The 20,056-nt window shown below is 47.7% G+C and overlaps 1 protein-coding gene across 3 annotated transcripts in view; it reads right to left on the reverse strand.

Annotated features, from left to right (window-relative positions):
• The window catches only part of DPF3 (double PHD fingers 3), a 269,649-nt gene that overhangs the window by 244,597 nt on the left and 4,996 nt on the right, over positions 1-20,056 (reverse strand). For all 3 annotated transcript variants that reach the window (XR_012655786.1, XM_075065418.1, XM_075065416.1), the window contains exon 2: positions 10,565-10,696. Coding sequence is in view for 2 of the 3 variants with exons in the window: in XM_075065418.1 (XP_074921519.1) it covers positions 10,565-10,626 (62 nt within the window). In the remaining variant the exon portion in view is untranslated. The remainder of the gene's footprint in view (positions 1-10,564; positions 10,697-20,056) is intronic.

Raw genomic sequence — 20,056 nt, forward strand, 5'->3', positions numbered from 1 at the left:
CCGGAGAGATGGGTTGTGGATTTGGGTGTAGATCAATGATCGGTGGGGTCTAAGGGTATGTTGATGTTGTTCATGTTAGTGTAGGGAGTATCCTGAGTAGATTTGCAGGTTTTAGTGTATTCCTCAGTGGGATTTGAGGGAAGTGCCTATAGAATTTGTGTTGGAGAGTTTGTCTGGAGAGTTTGTCTCATTTTGGTAGTCAGATGTTATGATGAAAAGACTCTTTATAGCTCTTGTGATGAATGTCGGGTGGTGTTTTGAGGCTGTGGATGGGCATTGCGTCTGCATGATTAGTTACTGAGGAAGCGTGTTGTTAGTTCTCAGTCAATTCTGCTGTGCAGCGTGGCGATAGCATTTCATGTTAGACGTCAGAATGTCATTTCGACCTCAGGGGAGTCCAGTGGAGTTTTTCTGTGTGCGTTGGTGGGGAGGGGTAATGTGTATAGTGGTGTTCTAGTGTGTGTTGAAAGTATTCTTTGAGTCGAGCCGGGCGAAAGTAGCTTTCAGATTGCCATAGAACTGTTATGTTGTGGGGGTGGCCAGGCCAGAAAAGAGAGTCCCGAGATGAGGACATCAGACTTTTTTCTGGGCTGGAGTGTGTAAGTTGGGATAGATGTGACGATATTGGGTGGGTGGGTTGGGGGTAATTGGTGGCCCCTGAGGCAGGTAGTGAGTTTTAGACAATTACGTCTTTTTTTTGGTAGGAGAGGTGAGTGAGTATGGTAGAGTTCTATCTTTTTAGTGAATGTCCGTTTTGTAATGGAAGTTTGTTTTAATGAGAAGTCTCTAGTTGGAGAGCTCTTTTTTGAATGTTTTCCTGTTTGCTTATTAGGATGCTGAAATTCAGGTGTTCCAGTTTCTTTTGATAGAGTATGGCATATATATATCCTGGTGTGTGTAGTGTAGAGAGCAGTGCTTTTTTCTTTAGTCGATTTGGGATGTCATCGTTTGCATTGGAATGGAGATGATATTGTTTGTTTTGTGCAGTTTGTATGAGGTTAGATGATTTCACTCCTACGGTAAATGCAGTCTTGATGGATGTCTAAGTATAGAGGGGTAGCCAGTTAGTCTGTTCTGTAAAAGCAAAAGATACTGTGGACCTTAAGATAAAAGACATTTTGGGCGTGAAGCTTTCGTGGTGATACCATTCGTCAGATGCATTTGTGGAATACTTCAGGGCGAGGGACTCTTTGCTGCTTTTACAGATCCAGACTAACACGGCTACCCCTCTGATACCTGAATAATGTTGTGATTTTTGGTATAAGGGACCATCTGTCAGAAAGACAAGCCTGCCTGGGTGGCAAGATAGTCCCCTTAGGTACTCTGGTCTATCTGTGACTCCACATTAAGACTCTTCCAGTTCTTGAGGAGTTTACACTTGATAATTGGTTAGTGAAATTTAAGTCTAGACCTCACAGCTAATTTGGGGTCTTTGCCCTGCCTCTTAACACTCTGCCCAGAGGTTGTTACTCAGGCTCATGAGCCACTGTAGGACAGCTTAAAAGAGGCTCTCTCTTTCCCCCTTTCCAGAAAAGTCACCCTAGAGATGAAAGAATTCAATAGCATTCTTTTACAACTTTAAAGCTGATTTATTATCACAAAAGAAATCACATCACGTTATCTTTACAAAAACGAAGACAGCGTCAGATGAGTTATAATTTTGTCTCCGTGCAAGATCATACTCTATTGACAGCATCACTAAGGCCAATACATGCTATTTACCCATTGTAGATTGGAGGCTTAAAAAAAAAAAAAAAATAGGAGCAGCAGCAATAGGGCTAATTTGCTAAAGGATCACTCCTCTTTGGAAACCAAAGAGCATAAAGACAAAAATCCTTAGAGCAATGCAGATCTGTGGGAAAATATTCTGCAGTCCTTTATGCAAGTCTTGTTTAACATCTTAATTAAAATCACTTTTCAAATAGTCACTCTCTCAGCTTGTTTAAAAAGGGGGGTTTCTTCAACAGAATCATCTTCCATCAAATCTATCCCGTAGCATTTTGATAGTTGAAACTTTTGAGATACTGTACTTGTCATCATTTGTTGTCAGACTCCTAATAAGTGAAGATATGCTGTTGATTTTTTCAGCAGTTTCAGATTTCCTTGTAATTTTGCATATAATCACATCTAAAGCAATGTAAAATACATCAACAGCCCAAAAGTAAATTATGAACAATGTCAGACCAAGTCACTTCATGACTTGTGCACACTTCTGGAAATGCTGTTGCCATGCCTCATGAAAATTCAGTTCCTGGTGTCCTCACTCTCCTCTATGAGCCATCCTACCCAGATGGACTATGTCTCTCCTGATGCACAGCCTACAGAGGAGAATGGGAGCATGAACTATCCAAACTGCAACTCCCAGCAGCATTTCACATTTTGGCTGAAATTTTTTTGTTTGTTTTCAGATTTCCACCAAAAGAAAAAACAAATCCCAAGTTTAAACAAACCTTTAATCCAGGTCTACTCAGCATTTTATAGGATTGCCTTGATCCTGCAAGGACAGATCCTTATCCCAGGCCAAGTACCAGTGAATACAATAAGACTTCAGCCAGGAATAAGGGTTTGCTCACATGGATCCAACTGCAGAATGAGGGTCTTAAATGGTCAGCTCTTCAGGTCAGGAACAGAGCAGTCATTTGTTTGAGACAGAGCATCTAGAGTGCTGTAGTACATGAACAATAACATCCATTTGTCATCTCAGTTTTCTTGAACCTCCTTGCTCTTGCATGAGGGGAACTATTTTATACCTCTGTCATACTCTAATATGATCTTTTATCCCCAAATAAAATACTAATTTTCTTAGTTTCTCCTCATATGAAAGTTCTCCTTGCCCCTAACCACACACATGTACAGTATACTGCACTGAATCACTTGTTTATTTTCTCTTTCTCATGTGTCATTTTTGACCAGAGGTCACAAAACCTTAATTCAGTATTCAAGGTGAGGATGCTGCACCAGTTGACACAATTGCATTATACCTTCCCCCTCTCCTTTATCTTGTTCTCTGTCCTTTATAAAATCAGATGTGTTTTATAGAGAAAGTGAGTACATGGCTATTAGTCAATTTACACTCAGTTGTTACCTAGGAAGAAAAATCAATTACATCTTGTCAGGTAATTAATCCAGTTTATACCCCATGGTCTGGTAGCCTCTGGAAGCTCTTAACCATTTCATACAGCATACTCCATCTGTCATCCTTCCTGATCCCCCACAAGGTCATAGCACAGAGTATGCCATTTAGATCCTAGAGCCAGTTACCTTAGCAGTTCTTTCCTGGGAACTTGGAAAGATTTCCAGTTCCTAATTAGAAAGTACTTTCTTGTGAGGAATGATAACTCAACCAACTCTAAGTCATTTTTAATAGCTCTTACTTACTCCTTTAATTTCCATCCAATCAAGTCCAAAGCCAAAGATTTTTGGAACCTATATACCAGGAAGTTATGTCGCTACCAGTATTTTAAATATGAAAGACTGGAACTGTCTTTCAGCTCCATAAGATAGGTATCCAGTTTAGTATCTTTTCTACTCCCGAAGACCATCTCATCACACTTTACTAAGAATAGGGGCAATATATACATTCTTTGTAGAGGTTTATTAGTTTAGAAGTTTGATTCATCTAGTAGTTCCTTCCAAACCAGTTTACTGCTTCTAAATAGGTCTGTGGCTTGGTCTACACTATATACTTACTTACGTATCACTATAGTCTATATCAATCTTAACCCCCTGTGTAGACAACGTTATATTGATGAGAGAGCTTCTCCCACCAACATAGCTTACGCCTCTTGCAGAGGTGGACTTATTAAGCCAATGGGAGAGCTCTCTCCCGTCAGCTTAAAGCACCTTCACCAGACGTGCTACAGAGGCACAGCTGTGCCAATGTAAATTTGTAGTGTAGACCCAGAGGCGGATTTACAGTAAAACACTGGTTGCCTTGGCACTGGGCCCCCCAATCACAGGGCAGCTGCAGGGGCAAAAGCTTGGTCCTGCTAGCTTCTGGGGCTCCTGCTGCAGGCTCTGCACCCACCGGTAGCCAAGCTCCCCATTCCCCCCACTCTTCCCCACCACCTCCCCCACTGCTGCCCCCATTGCTGAACAGCTGTTTGCCAGTGCTTAGGTCGCTCCAGGGGGGAAGTGGGAGAAGCAGGGCCACAGTGCACTCGGGGGAGGAGGCAGAGGCGGGGCCTTGGGGAAGGGGGTGGAATCAGGGCAGAGTGTAGCAAAGGCAGGGCCCCCGCACTCCCCCTACATATACCCCCCCCCGGGACCTGCCTGGGCAGGGGGCTGGGAGCACCCACAGGACCCCAGCCCACACTCCCAGCCCTGACTCCTGCACCACCCCGCGAGCACCAAATGGGAGCTCCTGCACCCCCGCCACATTCCCACCTGCACCCCTTGCACCAAATGGGAGCTGCCCCAGGTAAGTGCTTCCCACCCCAACCTCTTGCCCCAACCCTGAGCCCCCTCCTGCATCCTAACTCCTGGCCAGACCCTGCACCCCAACCCCCAGCCTGCTTGTTCACCCAAACTCCCTCCTAGACCCTGCACCCCCAGCCCTGAATACTGCATCCCCTTCACACACTCCCAGCCATGACTCCTGCATCCCTCTCACACACCCCAAGCCCCCACCCACCCTGACTCCTGCACCCCCCCACATCCCCACCTGCACCCCTCACATCAAATGAGAGCTGCCCCAGATAAGTGCTCCATACCCCAACCCCCTGCTGCAGCCCTGAGCCCCCTCCCGCATCCCAACTCCCAGCCTGCTCCTGCACCTTAACTTCCTCCCAGACCCTGCACCCTCAGCCCTGAGTCCCCTCCCGAACCATAAGTTCTGGCAGGACCCCACACCCCAATGTTTTATTACTTTTTTTTAATAAAGTGCTCTTATTCAAAGCACTTTACAATAGTTAGCTAATGGTACAAACAATATTTGGAAAGATCGTTAAGTGATCGACCCTCAGCGATTTTCAAGTAGTCTGTGGAAAAATAAGTTAGACTACAAAAACAATCACTTTATTTTCATTTACTTCCTATTACTTATAGGAGGAGGATGAAGAAAAAAAGAATGAAAAATGGAGGCGGTGGGGAGGTAAGAGAGAAAGTTCTTTTTCTTGGCTGGGTCCCAAGAAGAGGCCCCAAAAATGAAGCTGAGCACAGGGCCCCACTAACTCTAAGACTCAGGGCAGGTCTACATAGTGGTGGATTTTCTCCCCCACACCCTGATTATTTCACAGCTTTTGATAAGCAAGAGGGAGCTGGGCAGGGCACATCCCATGTACAATTTTTAAGTAAGTTTTACAGTTTCATAGACACAGGACCCAACCTTGCAATCTCATCCTCAAGGACAGACTCTGGCCCCTGGAGCCTGACACTGTTTGTTTTAATTCCCTGTCACATTCTCCCACACCCCAACAGATAAGCAAAACTACCCACACGTAGCCTCTTCATATGAGGATACAGTCTATAAAGAACCACCTACTTTCCCACGTAAACCCTCCTGGCTCTGACCCCTTTTCCTTCAGCATGTACTCCTGAAAGGTCTCAAACGAAAAACACTCTAGCTTTTTAAGTGACTGAAAGGCTCTCACAACTAGCCTTTTTTGTCCTAGCAGGAGAAAATTTGAGAGTTGTGTTGTATTTATTTAGATGGAATAAACGAGCTAAAGGTGTTAACATAACCCAGTCACTGTCCAACATCAAACTGTTAGAAATAAAGACTGGGGATTGGTGTACAGAGACCTCAGCCTGCTTAGCACCATGGCAAATACACCTTTAAACATCATTTAACCTTTTCTGAAAGATAGAGAGAAGAATGAAAAACAGCCTAAGCATTCAAAATTTAAAGTGTTAAATAGGGCTTTGATTTTAAACAGCAGCCCTTGTTCCCTTTCTCTTTAGCTGCAGACAGTTTTTAAAAGGAAAAACTCCCTGTTTGACAGTCTTCTAGATTGCATTAAAGATGGTAATAACAGTCCTTTTGAGGAAAAGAGAAGTTTAGTTGAAATGGGCTGGAGTCATTGCTGCTGCTAAAGTCCAATCTTAGAAGGAAAAGCCCCCTTATTTAACAGTCTTTTAGTATCAAAGATGGTAATAACTGTTCATCCCTGGTGGTCTTTGGGATTTAGCTGGGACCAGCAGGGTGGTGATGTCATCTGGATCCCTCTCTCTGGTCAGGACATCCCTCAGTACTAGGACAAAGAAGAGGGGGTCCCAGGAGACAGTGTGGGTGGCAGCTATGGTGAAGCTCACTCCAGTAGTTTCCACCTGTTCTGTCACTCTGTTCTTTCCCCACAAAAATATTTATTTAAAGGAACCAAAAAGGGGGGTGATGGGTGGAATAGCCCATCCCCTCATTATTTTGTTCAACAATTAGGCCCAATACAGGCTCATTAACTTCTGGCTCCACATTTCTTGCTTTTAGCAAGTACAATCTCAACACAGTCCTTGGATCGTATCAACTTGGTCTTTTTGTTTAGACTAATCTAGTTATTCTGTCTCCTTATCAGACCTTTTCCCATCAACATTTGTTATTATAGGGTATTGTAAGAGCTTATGAACTTTTATATAGTTTTTACAGTTGAACTCGTAATTTGGGTAAATGTGTAGGTCCAGTTGTCACAACAGTGGCCTGCATACTTCATAAAATCTTGCACCTCCTTTTTTCTTCAGACACAGAGCACTCAGATACAGGCGATTCAACAACATAAATCTCCAGCCAACAGAAGGGGAGGCTGTCCTGTGTCCAACTTTAGATATTGTTATGGCAGGAGTAACTAGATATCAATCTTCCACACAATCTTACAAATTTGTTTTCTTCACATGCGAACAGGGTACAGGGTTTGAAGAAATGCTATATTATTGTCAGTTTTATAGACTCATAGACTCTAGGACTGGAAGGGACCTCGAGAGGTCATCGAGTCCAGTCCCCTGCCCTCATGGCAGGACCAAATACTGTCTAGACCATCCCTGATAGACATTTATCTAACCTACTCTTAAATATCTCCAGAGATGGAGATTCCACAACCTCCCTAGGCAATTTATTCCAGTGTTTAACTACCCTGACAGTTAGGAACTTTTTCCTAATGTCCAACCTAAATCTCCCTTGCTGCAGTTTAAGCCCATTGCTTCTTGTTCTATCATTAGAGGCTAAGGTGAACAAGTTTTCTCCCTCCTCCTGATGACACCCTTTTAGATACCTGAAAACTGCTAGCATGTCCCCTCTCAGTCTTCTCTTTTCCAAACTAAATAAACCCAATTCTTTCAGCCTTCCTTCATAGGTCATGTTCTCAAGACCTTTAATCATTCTTGTTGCTCTTCTCTGGACCCTCTCCAATTTCTCCACATCTTTCTTGAAATGCGGTGCCCAGAACTGGACACAATACTCCAGTTGAGGCCTAACCAGCGCAGAGTAGAGCGGAAGAATGACTTCTCGTGTCTTGTTTACAACACACCTGTTAATGCATCCCAGAATCACGTTTGCTTTTTTTGCAACAGTATCACACTGTTGACTCATATTTAGCTTGTGGTCCACTATGACCCCTAGATCTTTCTGCCATACTCCTTCCTAGACAGTCTCTTTTGTCACAGTTTCTTTGGAGAAGAGCTGTTACAAATAGCAACAGAGTTCATACTCTGTGTTAATATCTCTAGAACTAGAGTTAATTCTTGATACACAGTTGTTTACTGGGAACCAAGCACTGGTTTGGGGCTAAGAGTCCTGAAAGAGGGATTTTGCAACCCTCTCTATTCAAAGAATGTTGTGTATATTGTAAATAAAACAAGTTGCCTAAGAAGATAACCAGACTTCGTGCCATTGATTTCTACTCCAACAGGAAATCAACCTCCAAGGCCATGCCCTCTGCTACTGCTCAGAAGAGGAGAAATATTTTCCAGCTGCATGAAGATTCAACTTCACACCTGAGGGAGATTAATAAGGAGCTGAAGTAGCTGACAGTAGTTTTACATCTAGGGCAAAATGTTTCTTCTGGGATACTGGCCAGTTCTTTCCACTTTTCATCAGGTCTTTCATGAATATGTTGCAGGATAAACTTCCTGCAATCACTGCATTAAGAATTTGTAAACTGATACAATGATTCAGTAGAAAGGGGAGCAAGAAAAAAAAAACAGTGGCAGCCAGCAAAGTCTTGTCCTCAAGGGATATTATTTATAACAAGATACCAACCATCTGCAGATCATGGCACACTTTTTTGTGGTGAGGGTGTTTCCTCATAGCCTCTCCATGAGCACATCATCCCAGTATTTCACTCTGTATTGGCTCCCCATTGAATACAGAGTCCAACTCAAATTCTCTGTCCTGACATTCTCAGCTCTCCATGGGATCACCTCTGCTTCCATGACCTTCCACAACAGCTTCCTTCCAGCAGAGCAATGACACTATCAATCAACAAGGCAGGTTTGGGAAGAGACAGAATTTTCAATGGAGTTGGACTAAGACTATGGAACAAGATACAAGAATGACCATTGACTTCAGCATCTTTAGAACTAAATGCAAGCCATTTTCAAAGGATCTAAGTCACTTTGGAAACTAAGGGTATGTCTTCACTAGCAATGTTAAACCGCTGCCATGGCTTTGTAGTGGCTGTGTAGTAAAAAAAAAAAAAAAAAAAACCAACACACACCTCCATGAGGGGAGTGGCTACCAGCACTGGTGCACTGTCTACACTGCTACTTTACAGTGCTGAAACTTGCAGTGATCGGGGGGGAGGCAGGGTTCACACCCCTTAGCAAGAAAGTTGCAGCACTGTAAAGTGGCAGTGTAGACAGGGCCCTAGTCCCATTTTCAGACATGACTAAGACACTTAAGAATCTAAGTCCCATTGACTTTCAATGGGCTTCTAAATGCCATTGTTACTTTTCCAAATGGGACTTATGTGTTTTTGAAAGTTTTACCCTAAACTAAAGCTGTCATATACAGATAGCTAAGGGTTAATGTCTCTTTCACCTGTATAGGATTAACAAACCGTGATCTGCAACACCTGACCAGAGGACCAATCAGGAAACAAGATACTTTCAAATCTCGGTGGAGGGAAGCCTTTGTTTGTGGGTTTTGGGGTTTGCTTTGTTCTCTCTGAGTCCTGGAAGGGACTAGACGTGCAACCAGGTTTCTTGCCAATCTCCCTGCTACAGTCTCTTATATATTCAGAATAGTGAGTATTAGTAAAAAGGCGGTTATAGTCTTTTGATTGTTTCTGTATTTGCAACTGTGTATCTGGCTGGTAGAGTTTTTAATGTGTATTTTGGCTGAAAGTATTTTAAATTGTATTTCTGTTGGAGAAGGCTTTTTCTCCTATTGTCTATAAGCTGAAAGACCCTGTAATATTTTACCATCTAGATTACAGAGATAACTTGTTACTTTTTTTTCTTTCTTTTTATTAAAAGTTTTGCTTTTTTAAAGACCTGTTTTGATTTTTTTTCCCCAGTTGAGGCTCAAGGGAATTGAGTCTGTACTTACCAGGGAAGTGGTGGGGAGACAGAGAGAAAGAAGGGAGGGGAAGGGGAATCCCTTTGTTTAGATTCACGGAGCTTGAAATCTGTATTGCCTCTGGCGTGAGGTGGAAAGCCTCTGTTTTTAAGATTCAAGGAGATTGAATCCCAGTGATCTTCTAGGGTTAACCCAGGGAGGGGAAGCCTAGGAGAGGCACTTAGTGAAGGGAAAGAGTTTACTTTCCTTGTATTAAGATCCAGAGGGTCTGTGTCTTGGGGGTCCCCAGGGAAGGTTTTGGGGAGACCAGAGTTTTTATCAGGCACTCAGAGTCCTGATTGGTGGCAGCGTACCAGATCTAAGCTGGTAATTAAGCTTAGAGGACTTCATGCTAGTACCTCATTTTTGGACTCTAAGGTTCAGATTGAGGAAAGTATACTATGACAAAAGCTTTTACTACTTTTTACTCCTGCTAGCTCTGCAAAATCAACCAATGAGCTTGATTCCATTTCTCCTTATGTATCCTCAACAGAACTGTGTATTAAGCCCAAATCAGTTACACCTGACTAATCTCACACACAATAGGACTGCAAAGGGGAAGCACAGGGCAAAATTTTACTTATAGACCATCTCTCGCTGCTTACAATGAATGACAAGGAAAGAAGCTGGATTGACTGAGGCCAGTTTGAATTGTGAATTAATAAGGCTAGTAGATTATATATAGATTTTACACAAACACACACACACACAGATTGTAGGGCTGGAAGGGACCTCGAGAGGTCATCGAGTCCAGTCCCCGGCCCTCATGGCAGGACCAAATACTGTCTAGACCATCCCTGATAGACATTTATCTAATCTACTCTTAAATATCTCCACATATACATTATACATATATTATACACACACACACATATATACACACACATTATTGAACACATTTGATATGAAAAATATTGAGAGTCAATAAGTATAGAACCCACAATGCCCTATCAAGGAATCACTTCTCAGAGTGAAGCAGCATTGTAATGTTGCATTAACACAGCAGCATTGCATACACCAGGACTTATTTTACAAACTGTTATAACACGTAAAAGACTTTGCTGTGAAAGTTCATTTTACTTGTGATCTTTTTGGTGTATTTGGGGACCTCCTTCCTTCAGTGGAGATGAAGTTGATATCATACGACACAGAGCAGGCTTCTTCTAACACCTTCAGTAGAACTTCTCTAAGCATCCTTAGCATCCTCTTGGACTTAAATACAAATAAAAACACATTAAAATAAAAAATTTAATTGATTACAGTATTATAGAATTGCAATACGGGCACAAAGCAGGTTATGAGAATACTCCAAAAGGAACACTCTGCAGACCTTGCAGTGTTTTTGTAAGTGCACTACTGCCCTCCAGTGGATGGAATCAGATCTATTCCAGTGTTTATAGACTCTCCTGCATGTCTAGGGAAGCTGCACCTCTAACTTGACAGGCAGAAGCCTATGTACTGGAAGTACAAGTTCTTAGATGCCAAACAAATGCAACAAGTGGATGGTCATGATTGTTAGCACATGCTGTTATGATCCAGCTATTGATGTTTTGTGACAATTTCCTGCTAAAGCAAGAGGATATAAACCGGAATTCAATAACTAGGGTCCTACCAAATTCAAGGCCATAAAAAACGTGTCACAGACTGTGAAATCTGGTCTCTCCCGCCCCCCCTCACTATAAAATCTGGTCTTTGTGTGCTTTTACCCTATAAAGATTTCACAAGAGACAAATGTTTCTCAAATTGGGGGTCCTGACACACGAGGGTGTTGCAGGGGTGGGGGTCGCAAGGTTATTTTAGGGGGGTTGCGGTAATGCCACCTTTATTTATGCACTGCCTTCAGAGCTGGGCAGCTGGAGAGCGGTGACTGTTGGCTGGGCGCTCAGCTCTGAAGGCAGCGCCATGCCAGCACCAGTGCAGAAGTAACGGTAGCAATATCATACCGTGCCACCCATGGAGGCTAAACCTCCCCAGTGCTGCTGCCAGACAGCCGGCTGAGGGGTTCTGGGGGGAAGTTTTTTATTATGCCCCATGCAGGTTCCAGGACAGCTGAGGAGACAGTATGTGCTACCACCTCCTCAGCTGCCCAGGAACCTGCATGGGGCATAGCAAAAGCTTCTTCCAGAGAAAAGAGATGCACACTTTTCTCCAGGTGGCTTGGGGTCTGCGGAGGGGAGGCATGGTGTGGCTGCAGCTGGCCCGGGACTCTGGGAAGGGGAGCTTGGAGCTGCGGCTGGCTGGGGGCTCCTCTGGGCTGCTGGGGGCATGGTTTGGGGCTCCAGCCAGCTTGGCGATCCTCCGGCCAAGTGGGGGAGACTTGGAGTTCCAGTTGAAGGGGCAGGGGGACGGCAGAAGGGGTGGAGCTGGGGCTAGCCGCCCCAAAGGGGGGCTCCATTCACTGCCCATAATGTCACCCTTACTTCTGAGCTGCTGCCTTCAAAGCTGGGCAGCTGGAGAGTGGTGGCAGCTGACTGAGGGCCCAGTTCTGCAGGCAGCAGCGCAGAAAAGACGGTTACTCACCTTTGTAACTGTTGTTCTTCTAGATGTGTTGCTCATATCCATTCCAAGTAGGTGTGCGCGCACCGCGTGCACGTTCGTCGGAAGAATTTTCCCCTAGCAACACCCACTGGGTCGCCAGGCGCCCCCTGGTGTGGTGCCGTTGCGGCACCGCATATATACCCCTGTCGACCCGCCCGCTCCTCAGTTCCTTCTTGCCGGCTACTCCGACAGTGGGGAAGGAGGGCGGGTGTGGAATGGATATGAGCAACACATCTCGAAGAACAACAGTTACAAAGGTGTAACTGTTTTTGTGCTCATGTGCTTGCTCATATGCCATTCCAAGTAGGTGAATCCCAAGCCTTAACCTAGGCGGTCGTCGAAGGGCCACTGCCATGCAAAACAGGCCAAGCCCAGGAGCTTGTGTCGTGCTGGATTGTTGTGCCAAGGTGTAATTGGGAATAGGTGTGCACGAGACACGTAGCTGCACGCATAGCTATGGTCGACACGAGCGGTAGAAAGGCGGTCGTGAGGCCTGGAGCCGTGGTGGAAGTGTCTGCAGTCCGCGCCCTGGAGAGGCGTGAGCTAATCATGGCATGCATCGATTGCACGCTGTGCCCAAGCGGATATTCTCTGAGTAGGGTGACCTTCATCGTGGTCTGCACGCGGTGACAAAAATGGCGTTCGGAAAGTGCTGGTGCGGTCATGTAGAATGCTAGGGGCTACGGTAGTCCACGAGTGTTTAATTTGCTGCTCGTCTCGGGATGCGTTGAGTTTAGGAAAAAAAGGACGGGAGAAGATATGATCTTGGTTGAGATCAAGGATGAAACCGACCTTGGGAAGGAGTGCCAGTGTCGGGGCGCCAGCTGCACCTGTGTCCTTTGGAATATCTGTAAGGTGGGATCACCATGAGCGCGCGAGCTCCGAAATCCTTCAGCCGATGTATGAGCTACAAGGAAGCCACCTTCCACGGATAAGTACAGGTGAGAGCAGGTTGCCAGAGGCTCCGAATACGGAGAGAGAGCATCTAAGTAGTCTGTTCGACAGGAACCAAATGGAGGGCCCAGGAAGGCAGGGAGCGGACCTGGAAAAGAGCACGTCCAGCCCTTTGAGGAACGCTGCGAGACCGCATCGGGTGTGAGAAAAAGAGGAAGCGTCCTTCTCTGGGATGGAATGTCGAATGGCAGCCGAATGCGCAAGATGAAGTGCGGGCCCTGCCTGCTTGAGGTACCAGAGTATCCAATATTACATGATGACCTGTCAGGGTGAATGGTGCGCCTGACACCAGCGAGCGAGAACCTCTTCCATTGGCCATGTAGGTAGCTCTAGTGGATGGTTCTTCCTGCTACCCAGGAGGACTCAGCTGCAACTTGGGTGTGGAGCCAGTGCAGCTCCCCCCGCCGAGGCGACTCAACCACTCAGGAACCATGCCTGTCAGGTGGAGGGAATTGCAGTCGGGATGAGAAAGTCTGCCGTGGTCTGGATATGAGAGTCCTTGATGGGAGGCAGGGGAAACGGGGCTGGCTACGAGAGGTCCAGGTGGTGTATCAGTGTTGGCGAGGCCACGCGTGGGCGATTTCAAAATACTCGAGCCCCTGTCCTGCACGAGCTTCACAGGACCTGTGCCATTAACAGAAAGGGTGAAAGGCATACAGCAAGGTGGGTCGGACCCAAAGAGACGAGGAAGGGCGTCCTGACGATCGAGCCCGTGGGCTGAGACCGCAAAAGGAGCAGAACTGGGAACAACTTACGGTTGCTGCGGGAGGCGAAGAAGGTTCGATGTGGGGAAAGCCCACTTTCGGAAGAGAGAATGAGCTACATCCGTCAAAGTGCCACTTATTGGGTAGAATGACCTGCTGAGCGGGCCGCTAACGTGTTCCTGGACCCCGGAGGAAGGAAGCCACAAGATTTCCATGGGGTGGGCTAACCAGGCAATTCCATAACTGATCGCCTCCTGACAAAACGGGAAGAGAGCGGGTCCCTCCTGGCTTGTTATATAGTGCATCGCAGTGGTATTGTCCGTGAAGCACTCGAAACATAACGCCTCGCAGGTTGATAAAGGCCTGAAGGCGAGATGGACTGGCCCGTAGCTGCCAGATGTTTATATGCAATGACAAGCTCCTTTGGGCGGACCTAAGGCCTTGTGATCGACCGAGGCGCCCCCATGGAGCCCCCCATCCCAGAAGAACATCCGTTGGCAGGACATGATGGTTTGACTGGGGTAGGTAAACGCGATGCCCCGCACACCACCAGGGAGGGGTTCTGCACCAGCGGAGGGAGTGTAAGAACGCTTCGTGGATTGTGATGACAAACGAGTCCATTGCTGATCTCGCGAGGGGTAAACGGAGGCTACCCAGATTTGCAAAGGGGCGGAAGGCGGACTTGGCGTGCTGGTGACAAAAGTGCAGGCCCATGTGACCGAAAGAATGAGACAGACCCGGGCCGAGGTCGTCGGGATGCATTTGTAGGCTCTCTAATGGCTGGTGACTGATTGCTGGAACCGGCAAGGGGGAGCGAAGCTGTTGCGGCGTTGATGTTCGAAGGACAGCCACCAATGAATTCTATCCTCTGATGTGGCACGTAGGTGGACTTGTCGAAATTGATCATGAGGCCCCAAACACTCGAACCAGTCCATATGGTGCGGCTACGTGTTGCGGCACTGGTCTTCGAGGTCCGCGAACAAGCAGTCCGTACAGGAAGGGAAGACGCATATCGCCTGACAACTCGAGGAAAGCAGGCCACCACTGGCTACATTTTGTGAAAAAAGATGGGCAAAGTCGAACAGGCCGAAGGACCTGAATTGGAAGTGCGATCTATCACCATAAAGCGAGGTAGCGTCTGGCGTGTGGGGTAAATCAGACATGAAAAAGTACGCGTCCTTCATGTCAGAGCAGCGAACCAGTCTCCCGGATCCAGGGGACGGGAATAATAATAGTCCCAAGGAAACAATGCGGAACTTCAACTTCTTAAAGAAGCAATTGAGCCCACGGAGGTCTAGGATGGGTCGAGCCTCCTTCGACTTGGAGAATAAAAATAATGGCAGTAAAAACCCCCTGCCCCTGAGTCTGAGGATAGCCTCCTTCCTATGGCCTCCAATTTCGAGAAGGTGCAGATCTCCACTGGCCAGAGGAAAGCTCGTGAGATGGGTCGACGGTGAGGTGTGGGTGGAGAGGAGGAGGGGGTGAAATTAAAACTGGAGATGGTAAACAACTCCACCGTCATAAAGACCCAACGATCGGAAGTTAGGTCTGGCCCCGGGGAGGAAGGAAGAAAGACGGTTGGAAAACTGTGTAGGAGTCCGGGGAAGGACTGGTGCTCTGCTCTCGACCGCACCTTCAAAAGTTTTGCTTTGGTCCCGGCAGTGGTTTGGCGTAACCATTATTCTGCCCCCCTTGAGAACCAGACTGGCGTCTCCGGTTCACCCGGCCACGTCTTCTATTAAAGTCCTGTCGAGGGTGTGGGGGAGGGGGTAGGAGTGTTGAGGGTGGGCCCGAAAAGACCGCCGTTGGGTCTGTGGAGTGTGCATCCCGAGGGAACGCATTATAACATGGTTGTCCTTGAGGCTTTGGAGCCTAGGGTCCGTTTTTTCAGAGAAAAGACCCTGGCCTTCAAATGGGAGGTCTTGAATTGTGTGTTGCAGTTCGGGAGGTAGGCCGGAAACCTGCAACCAAGATATTCTCCGCATTGTGACTCCTGATGCAACAGTCCTAGCCGCCGAATCCGCAGCATCGAGGGAGGCCTGTAGAGAGGTCCGGGAGATCTTTTTCCCTTCCTCGAGCAGGCTCTGGAACTCTGGGCGGGAGTTCAGTGGGACCAGTTCTGTGAATTTGCCCATGGATTGCCAGGTATTAAAGTTGTATCTACTGAGAAGTGCCTGCTGATTAGCAACACGCAACTGCAGACCCCCTGCAGAGTATACCTTGCGTCCCAGTAGATCCATACGCTTAGCTTCCCGCGATTTTGGGGCAGGGGCTTGCTGGCCATGGCGCTCCCTCTCGTTCACAGACTGCACGACCAGAGAGCATGGAGGAGGATGGGTGTAAAGGTATTCGTACTCTTTAGATGGTACCATATACTTCCTCCCCACGCCTCTGGCCGTTGGGGGGGATGGACGCCGGAGATTGCCAGATCGAGTCCGCTTTAGCCTGGATGGAGTGGATAAACGGCAGGGCTACACGTGTCGGAGCATCGGAAGATAGAATGTCCATGACCGGGTCCTCCACCTCGGGAACCTCCTCCACTTGGAGGCTGATGCTCAGCGCGACACGGCGGAGCAAGTCCTGGTGGGCTCGAAGTTCGATGGGGGGTGGACCCGAGGTTGATGTACCCGCTACCGCCTCATCCGGCGAGGAGGAGGACGAGAGACCCGGGACCACTGGCTCATGCTGTGACTCCTGTCCCAGAGGGGGGTCAGCTTCCGCTGCGTCCTCAGGGTCCTGGGTTACAGTTGAAACGTCGTCACCTGCTGGGGGAGGACGACTGATGGTGGCCTCGTACCCGACGGACTGAAGCCGCTGACCGTGATGTTGTCGTGGGATCGCCCTGGGCTTGGTGGTAGGCCCAGGGAGTCCAGAAGGACCACTGCGTTGGTTGTTCCAATCCCTGGGATTCAGGGAGGGCACGGGCGTGGGGGTCCAAATCCCCATACAGAGCACTGTCTGGGTGGGACGAACCCGAGGGGTGTCTTGACGTCCAGGGCGGAGCGGATAGTCCGTGCGGTGGGTACCGGATGTCACGCCGTGCCGCAGAGCGGTACCGGGAGTCATACCGGTGCCGAGATCGGGACCGGGACCTTCGACCAGCGCGGTGCCGGAAGGTCGACCGGGACCGAGAGTAACACTGGTGGGATCAACTCCGCCTGGAACGGTGCCGGGAGCCAGACCGCCTTGATGAGTACCGGTCCGGAGAACGCGACCTGGACCGGTGCTGCAAGTACGACCGGCGCTGAGAGGCGGATTGGTACCGGGACTGCGAGCGGCGTCTGGATGCTGATCGGCAGTACGAGCGGGAGCAGTGCCGGGACCTCGACCGAGAACGGTGCCTGTCCGTCGCCTCGGTGGACGTTGGCCTGATCATCGCCGGCTTTCCTGCCGAAGAAAGGACCCACACCGGCGGTGCCGGGGGTTGAGGCAGAGTAGGCTCTGTGAGCGCAATCAGTTCCCTCGCCGTTGCGAAAGTCTCCGGCGTGGTGAGAACAGCAAGCTCAACCAAGGCAGGCGCCGGGGAGCTGTCTTGCACCGGACTCGACGGCTCTTGCCTGGCCGGAGTCGACGGTGCGGGAATCACCGGTGCCGCGGCAGCTGGCGGTGCCAGACGGCTCGGTCTTCCTCCAATGCTCAGGACTGCGGTTGCGAAGATACAGCCGCAGGAAGCTTTGGATTGGCGCTTGCAATTCAGGGGACAGGAGTGGTGCCGTGGTTTACTTTCTGCGCCGGAGACGTTGGTGTCAAGAGGTGGTTTGGTAAAGGTACCGGCTGTCCCGACTGCTGGATGACGGCGCCACTTCTGGGGCCGGTGCGGACTGCGGCGCACTCAGTGCTGAAGCTGCAGGGGTCAGAGCCGCCTCCATCAGGAGCATGCTTTCAAGCGAGAAGTCCCGCTCCTATTTTAGTCCGTTGGTCTTGAAGGACACTTACAAATAACGGCCACTTTGTCTGTAAGGTGGGATTCCCCAGGCACTTCAGGAAAGACGATCATGGGTCTCCCAGTAGGCATCGGCGAGCTACAGGCCGAGCGCACTGTTTGAAACAGGGAGAGCCAGCCATGTAGCCCCGGCCTCCGTAGAGTGTGAGAGGATTGAACCTCAGCTCGTCTACTCTATTATACGAGTAACTATACAACCAATACTAATAACTATTAACAACCAAACAGCTCTACAAACTAGAACTATGAACTTAGAAGAGACAAAAAATGGTGAAGAGCCTAGAGAAGGTAGGTCCAGCTAACCGCACTCCACTGTTCCAACGACCGACACGGGCAGATAAGAAGAACTGAGAAGTGGTCCGGTTCGGCAGGGTATAATATTGCGGTTGCCGCAACGGCGCCACGCCATGGGGGGTCCTGCCGACCCACAAGGTGTTGCTAGGGAAAAATTCTTCCGGAGAGAACGTGCACATTGGCGCGCGCCACACCTACTTGGACAATGGATAATGCGACAAGCACTCGAGAGAAGTAAGAAGGTTGCAATAACATACCATGTCATCCTTACTTTCTGTGGCTGCCTCTGCAGCGAGGGGGTGCTTCAGTGCCTGGCCACTGGCTCAGTCAGCCACCACTCTCCACAGCTCTGAAAGCAGTGTTGTCCGACCTGTAGTAAAAACAGTCACAAAGTAAAGGATAGCAGTACCTCAACCCACCCGACAATAACCATCTCACACAACCACACACACACACACACACACACACACACCCATCCTGAATCTGTGTCACTCCATTGGTTACACAAGTTTAAACAAATCTTTTTTAATCCAGCTCTACTCAGCATTTCATCTGGTCCATGGAATCACAAGTGGAAAAAACAGACAGAAAAAAAATGAATACTACATAGCCCATTAGACCTAAGAATTTTTCAGGCAATGCACCTCTCCTTCAGATAGTTACTTTATTTAGAACATTGTTCACCCAGACATACACAGCTCATTTTCATGAGGATCCCCAGGACACAGAAGTAAGACTGACTTACATCAACAAGCTCTGGTGCCATACAAACAATATCACACTGGAGTCAAAACAGTGACACTATTGGGCCATCATCACTTCAAGTGGTTTCACACTGGTGAGGCTTTTAATAGGAACCAGTCTCTTCTCCCACTCACACTAATGAAAGGCAGGATTAACTTGTTGAAGTTAATGGAGCTCTCTGGTCTAAAATTAATCCAAGAGGAGAATCAGGCCCACAGAATCAAAAACAGCTTAAAAAAAATATATTGGTCCTACTTAAAAAAAAAAAATTGGCAGTCTATCACAGCCACTTGGGAATTTTCCAACCATCTGCATTCCCACAGGCCTTGCTCTGAGTCACTTTTGGTGCTAGGTACTTAAAAGTTAAAGCACAAGTCACCGAACCAAGAGTTGAATCCTGGAAGAATTCCTAAGAATCCCCTTAGAACCGCAGTCCATGCCACACGCACCTCCCAAGCAGCACATTTTCCCTTGTTTAACAAGCCTGTGAAGGCTAAGCAAGAGAAAGAGGGTCAGAATGTTCGACAGAACAAGTAAATGGATTTCCTGGTTTCCCCAACATTTGAGTTTTCTGAATTAAACTTTTGGGAATGGCAAAAATCTAGTTTGGGCATTTTGCAAGGGGGACCCTAACTCAGCATTTCTGAGTTTTCTTAAGTGTGGGATTTGTGTTTTATTGTAACCTTGACAATATTTCGGAGGAGCCCAGGTGGAGACCTTATCTGACCATTTCCTGTTTTCTAACATTCAGTTTGGGACTGAATAAAGAGGGGAAGGCAAAAAAGCCAGTTGTTCAGAAACAAACAACTACAGGTTAAGAAAGTTTTTTTTGTTTTTCTTTGTTTGTTTTAATCAAGAGGCTATATGAAGAAGCCACCAGTTACATTTACTTCCTCCTGTTGTTCTGCTGCTGCTACTTTAGCATCCTGCTGACTGACTGCTATCCTTGACTCTTCCTGACACCTTACCCACCTGAGGATTGGCTCTCATTGACCACCTGCCTGTCAATGCCCTAGCTTTCAACTGTCTGTTTCCTATTAGTGGTCTCTCACTGACTTGTCCCTCCGTTGCTCACCTTCTGATAACCCTGTGTTGTCCAACCACCTTGAACCAAGTACTGAAAGGGTTATTTCAAAATTTCAAAGAGCCACAGGCAGAAGGGGAAGGGCAGTTTCAGGTTGCCATTCCCCTCCTCCCGCCCCTTGCTCTGACTTAAATTCTTAAGAAATTGAGCAGCCTATAAAGGCAACTCCCCACTCATGTTCCCCATGCCAAACTAGATTTTAAGCAGTTGAAGCTAGGCCTGGGAGTGAAGCAGTGGATAACTATTTTTTAAGAGCCCTGCTCTTAAAAACTCCATCAATAAAAGGGCTCACTCACTGCAGGAGCACCTGC

Source organism: Chelonoidis abingdonii, chromosome 4, assembly GCF_003597395.2.
Source record: "Chelonoidis abingdonii isolate Lonesome George chromosome 4, CheloAbing_2.0, whole genome shotgun sequence".
In the NCBI taxonomy this organism is placed as follows: domain Eukaryota; kingdom Metazoa; phylum Chordata; order Testudines; family Testudinidae; genus Chelonoidis; species Chelonoidis abingdonii.